We start from the raw sequence: 5,685 nt of genomic DNA on the forward strand, positions 1-5,685 counted from the left end.
TGCAGGGCACGCCCACCGCTCACCGTCCCCGGGATGTAGCAGAAGATCTTGTCGGCCGTGGTGTCCCCGTCGTCAGGACTGGCCTCGGAGCCAAACAGGCCGGCCAGCTTCCTGGTGCCATCCTCTCTGCGGACAGAGGGAGCGTCACAGCCTGGCCCCCAGGCGGGCGGGGGCGACCCCGAGACCCAGCCTGAGCCGCCCCCTCACCTGCTGCCCTTCAGCGAGGGCTTCCTGGAGAAGGAGGCCCTGAGCCTCCTGGAAGCCTGGGGCACGCAGTGGCTGTTCCCCATGGGCGGCGGCGGCAGCGGCTGGCCTGGAGAGCAGGGCGACAAGTCTGGGTCCCTGGGTCCTGGGCCTCCTGCCCCCACCTCCCGGGGCGGGGCTGGCGGCGTCTGCCTGGTGCCCAAACACAGGGCGAGGGTGGAGCCTCTCTGGGCGGACCGGCTCCTACCTGGGCCCAGCCTTTCAGTCCTCAGCCCCGGGTCCTCTGCATAAGGCCGTCCTGGGAGGTATGGGGGAGGCTCCCCCAACCCAGCCAAGAGCCCCAACTCAGCCTCCCACCTGTGAAGGATGGGCCTCCCAGGCCTGTCCCGGGAGTGCACGCCCCGCCTGAACCTGGGCTGGGATGTCTGGGGCTTGAGCTCGGGGAGACAGGGACCCCTTCGAGGCATCCCACGTGAGCACACATCCTGTTTCCACCTCAATGCCCATCTGAGTCACCAGTGACTGTAAGGAGGGAGGGGGGTGCTCGCTGGGGAAGCAAGTCCAACATGAGGGAAGGGAAAGCCAGGACCCCCTCCCCAGCCTCCTCGCTTGCCTTGGCTCAGTCCTCACTGCGCCAAGGTCAGGGTCCCACAGGCTTAACCAGAAGCCAGGAAGGAGGCGTGGACTTCCCAGGGGGGTGGGGCAGCCATGGTGGGCCTTGGGCCACGGGGCCTCGCAGGACCAGGCTGAGGGGCCAGGGTCAGCCTCTTGTCCAGGACATCGCAGTGCTGCCCCAGCTGGACACGATGGCGCCGCCTCCAAGGCCCCAGATGCCAACACTGTACCTCTGCCCAACTGTATACCCACCCCCAGACCTTCCTGGTCAACCCAGACAGAACCCCAAAAGGCAGAGATCACGCTGGACACAGGCCCAGAGCCCGAGGAACACGTTTATTGTCCAAGGCGGCTCATATTGCTGAGGGGTCTGGGGCACCCGCGGTGCCAGCTCAGTGCAGGATCCAGGAGACGCCACGCCCACAGGCAGGAAGGCCCACCCCCGCCGGCCTCCCGCAGCACGCCTTGCCCTTGAGGCCAGGGCCTGTGCCAAGTGGAGGCTGGGGGTCTGCACCTGCTCAGAAGGCCCCCTCCCCCCACCCGTGGCTCTGCATCTACCCCTTGGTCCCCCCAGATCTGCAGAGTCCGAGTTGGCCCTGACCCACATCCCTTGAGTGTCTACCCCCAGCGAGAGGGCAGGACACCCGGATGGCAGCTTGGTCCCAGAGACGCAGAAACTTCCAGAGCAATCGTATGAACTGGTAGCTGGGGCACTAATCATCAATAAATACTGAATAAATACACACACGCATAAATAAACGCACACACATAAGTGAACACTGCGGAGTGGACACAGACATGTGGACAGACGGTACAGGGCGTCCCTGGTGGGGAACCCAACCCCGATGCACGGTGGAGGGCAGGGAGGCGCTGGCCCCCGTGGGGCTTAAGGCATGTGGGAGGCTGTGGGCGAGCCTGTCAGTCCCGCCGTGGTCAGAGGCTGGTGGACGACACGGACAGTGTGGGCGAGGATGGAGGCGGGAAGTTGAGCAGCTCCAGCACCGCCACGCCCACGCTGCTGCGCCGCGTGAACATGCAGGACGCCGACACCCACTTGTTGGTCCTCGGGTTGTATTTCTCGATGGAGTTGAGGCTGGAGCTGCCATCGTTGCCCCCCACGGCATACAGCCACCCATCCATGGCCACCAGGTCGTGGGTGCTCCTGGGGGCGGGGCGGGCGGGTGTGAGATCGCAGATGGGCCACAGGCCAAGGCAGAAGCCTCTGGGGATGGGGCCACAGACCATGGGAGGAGCCTCCTGGAGCTGGGAGGTGCGGGGGGTGGGGGGGCAGTACTGGAGCTGAGCCTAGACAGGGAGGGGGGATGGGCATACCACGCAGGGTGAGACAGCTGGCAGTTGTCTCTGAGGGGGCAAACAGGCTGTGGGGGGACAGGGCCCTCCCGGGCTGTGGCACAGCACACCTTCGGATGTTCATGGGCGCCACGCTCTCCCAGGCGCCGGCCTTGGGGCTGTATCTCTCCACAGAGTTGAGGCAGCTGGTGCCGTCGTTGCCGCCGGCCACGTACAGCGCCCCCTCCAGCACTGCCACGCCAGCCGAGCTGCGCCGGCTCAGCATGGAGGCCACCGGTGTCCACGTGTTCGCCTGTGGTGGGGGAACCCGCTGGGGCACACCCACTACCAGCCCCCCTCCACCTCCACAGCACACAGCCCCCTCCAGGCCGGGTGTCCGTGGGACAAGGGGGGAGGGGCGGAGGGACCTAAAGGTCTGAGGCTCTGGGGGGTGTGGGTGGCCAGAGTGCTGACCGCAGACAGCCCTTGGGGAGGGGAACACCTGTGACTGGGGTGTTTCGCACCTGGGGCTCATACTTCTCCACAGTGGCCAGGTGTGAGGAGCTGTCGTAACCGCCCACCGCATACAGGTTGCCATCTGCAGGGAATCAACATGCCCGTGGCCTGCCTGCTGTGTGTGGGGTCTCCAGGGTGGGGCAGGCAGGGGTGGGCGCCACAGCAAGCAAGCCCTGTCACCCACCAAGCATAGCAACACGGACATATCGCCTGCGGGTGCTCATGGCGGCGATGGACGTCCAGGTTCCCGTCAGGGGGTCATAGCGCTCGGCACTGCGGACAACAGGACCACTGCTGGCCTTGAGTGGCAGCAGACCAGGGCTGCCCTCCCCCAGAGGATGGGAAGTCACAGAGACTGACCCCAGAGTCTCACTGGAGCAGGAAGCGGGCCTGCTGGGTGTGCATGGGCCCCTGCTGCCTGGGCGATCCTGTGCCAGTGCCCACCTGGGCCCAGTCCTGGATCCATGGGAAGGACCCCAGAGAGGAGCAGAAGGGACAGGTGGCTGGCACAGAAAACAGGCCTCGGGACTTGAGACAGACGGGATCCCGCTTTGCTCCCCTCGAGGTATGACCTCTGCAGTCCTGGTGCAGCACACCTGTGGCCGAGCCCAACCCTAAAGGCCACCCTGCCCTGACCCCCGCCACTACCTGTTGAGGCAGGAGGCCCCATCGTAGCCACCGGCTGCGTACAGGAGCCCGTGCAGGGCAGCCACTCCCAGGCAGCTGCGCCTCGTGCCCATGGACACCTCGGGCTGCCAGGTGTTGGTCACAGGGTCGTACGACTCCACGGTGGCCAGATCTGAAGTCCCGTCGTAACTAGGAGAGGAGTCCGCTTCCGGTCAGGGCTGGCCCGGTGGGCACACATGGGCCCCTCACCCGAGAGCAGTCTCCACACGTACCCGCCCACTGCGTACAACCGGTTCCCGACTGCCGCCACGCCCACCCGGGCTCGGCGTGTGGACATGGAGGCCACCACGTGCCAACGGTCCGTACGTGTGTCGTAGGCTTCACAGTCCCCATGGATGGCGAACAGGCTCCCGCCACCTAGAGAGGGGGAGGGGATGGGACAAGAGGAGGGGCTCAGGGAGGTAATGGGCTGGGGGGCTCTGGCACAGCTCAAGGTGGAGGGCATTGGGGCTCCAAGGGTGCGGACAGGGATTTGAGTGGACACACCACATGGGGCCTCCAGAGGTGGACAGAGGAGCAGCATGGGTGGGCGCAGGATGTGACCAGCACAGGGGGATGGGCTGGTGTCGGGCTCGTGGACAGAAGAGGCCTGACAGAGGTGAAGGGAGAGGGAAGGGATGTGGGGGACCAAGCAGGTGGGCGCACCCACAGCGAAGAGCACGGGGCCGGCACCCTCACAGCGTCGGGGCCGAGTGCGGCTCGTGCCCAGCACGCCTCTCTGCTCTGGCAGCAGGTGGAACTTGAGGGCCTCGATGAGCAGGTCCTTGCAGTCAGGGTGGTGCCGCACCAGGCTCTCGGCGTCCACGTGGCCCAGCAGGAAGTCGCGGCTCAGCAGGGGCAGACGCACACACTTCATCAGCTGGGGTGCGGGAGCGGGCAGCACGGTCAGGCAGCAGGTAGGACCCGTGGGCACACTTCCTCCTGGCAGTGAGACCCCCCAGACACCTGTCTGCCTGTCCCCCGGACACTTCTCGAGACACGTGCCTGCAACACCCTGGACACGGAGGAGCCCAGGCGCACCCAGGTCCTCAGATACGGCATCCCCTCCAGACACAGCAGCCCCCGGGGCTGGCCTCACCCGTGGGACGTGCTGCCTCCGAGCATCCACGTCGTGCTTGACCCAGCTCAGGACGGCACGATAGACGTCCTCCTCTGAAGGCACGTTCAGGCTGTCACTAGAGACCAGTTCCAGCACCTGGGGGTAGGGACCCTCAGACCTGAAATCTGGGGAGGGTCTTGGGGGCCCACGGAGCCCTGATGATCCTGGGAAGGAGAGTCCAATGGGGGCCCCAGTGTTCCTATGAGGAGGGGCCAAGTGGCGTCAGGAGCCACAGACCCAGTTCCTGGGTGCCCAGGCCCAGAGCAAAGAAGAAGGCTTGGGTGGGGTCAGAAGATGGGGGCAGGGGATGTGTCAGAGGCAGGGGGTGGGGCTGGAACATGGGTCAGAGGCTGGGAATAAAGGCCAGGGGGAGAGGCCCGGGCCTTAAGGGCCCAAATGATGGGGGTCAAAGAGTTCAAGGGCTGGGTGCTTTCTGGGGTCCAGGGACTGGGTCATGGTCCAAGCTGCACCCTAGCTGGCACATTACCTGCTTTAGCGGCAACAGCATGAACTCCTCCGTCTTGGCCACGTCCACGAAGTGCTGCAGCACGTACCTGTGTGCCGCCTTGAGCAGGTCGCTGCACGAGTGCGTGTCGGCAAAGCCCCGGATGCCCAGGCAGTTGGAGGGGTCCAGCTGACTCAGCAGGAACTTGCAGCAGGCGTCACGGACGCCGTTCAGCTGCAGAAGGCTGGCAGCGGGGAGCAGAGTCTGTGGGTGAGGAGGGAGAGAGGGCAGGGGAGCAGCGACAAACAGGTGAAGAGAGCTGAGGCAGGAGACCAGGTGGGACACAGGTCTCGAGGGGGAAGCACCTCACCTGCACGTTGCCCTCGCCCACCACAATCTCAGCCGTGTACGCAAACTGCACCAGCTGGTCCAAGGCCTGAGGGTCGATGTCATGCAAGGTCACGTGGGTCTGGCGGCTCTCGCTCATCTCATCTGTGGGGACGGGACGGTGGGTCAGGCCAGTCCCGCCGGGGAGACCGGAAGAGCCCCCGAGTGCCCACTGGTGGGGTGTACTTGCTTGTGAACATGGCGTGGAAGTAAGGGCTGCAAGAGGCCAGCACCACCTTGTGAGCTCGGATCTCCTTGGCGGCCACATGCAAAACGATGTCGCACAGGAGGCCGCGCTGCCGCATGCGGCTCATGGCCACGAAGGCATCGTGGTAGTGCCGCTTGGAGTTGTGGGACACGGTGTGGCCCTCCCGGCTCAGCAGCTGCATGGCACCCTCCATGGGGGCTGTGGGCCGGGTCTGCCGGGTCCGCGCACGCTCGG

The 5,685-nt window shown here is 65.7% G+C and overlaps 2 protein-coding genes across 6 annotated transcripts in view; both read right to left on the minus strand.

The window, feature by feature from the left end:
• Window positions 1-1,040, minus strand: part of PLEKHN1 (pleckstrin homology domain containing, family N member 1) — an 8,227-nt gene extending 7,187 nt beyond the window's left edge. For all 3 annotated transcript variants that reach the window (XM_014543804.1, XM_014543803.1, XM_014543802.1), the window contains exons 1-2: window positions 208-1,040; window positions 24-126 (exon numbers count right to left, since the gene is read on the minus strand). In XM_014543804.1, coding sequence (XP_014399290.1) covers window positions 24-126; window positions 208-671 — 567 coding nt within the window. In that variant the 5' untranslated portion in view covers window positions 672-1,040. The remainder of the gene's footprint in view (window positions 1-23; window positions 127-207) is intronic.
• Window positions 1,041-1,136: 96 nt separating this feature from the next.
• On the minus strand, window positions 1,137-5,679 carry KLHL17 (kelch-like family member 17). 3 transcript variants are annotated; one of them, XM_005871302.2, is made up of 11 exons: window positions 5,434-5,679; window positions 5,227-5,348; window positions 4,899-5,120; window positions 4,391-4,507; window positions 3,958-4,171; window positions 3,525-3,669; window positions 3,274-3,441; window positions 2,810-2,898; window positions 2,634-2,707; window positions 2,241-2,422; window positions 1,137-1,981 (listed from the first exon to the last, which is right to left on the minus strand). In XM_005871302.2, the coding sequence occupies exons 1-11, from the start codon at window positions 5,642-5,644 to the stop codon at window positions 1,753-1,755; spliced, it is 1,773 nt and encodes a 590-aa protein (XP_005871364.2). In that variant the 5' UTR covers window positions 5,645-5,679; the 3' UTR covers window positions 1,137-1,752. The 3 variants fall into 3 exon arrangements, with proteins under 3 accessions (XP_005871364.2, XP_005871365.2, XP_014399291.1); XM_005871303.2 differs by having other exon boundaries at window positions 2,810-2,916; XM_014543805.1 differs by having other exon boundaries at window positions 2,810-2,916; window positions 4,899-5,100; window positions 5,434-5,517.
• Window positions 5,680-5,685: the final 6 nt, after the last annotated feature.

The sequence above is a fragment of the Myotis brandtii genome, unplaced genomic scaffold (genome assembly GCF_000412655.1).
Source record: "Myotis brandtii unplaced genomic scaffold, ASM41265v1 scaffold334, whole genome shotgun sequence".
NCBI classification, from domain to species: Eukaryota; Metazoa; Chordata; class Mammalia; order Chiroptera; family Vespertilionidae; genus Myotis; species Myotis brandtii.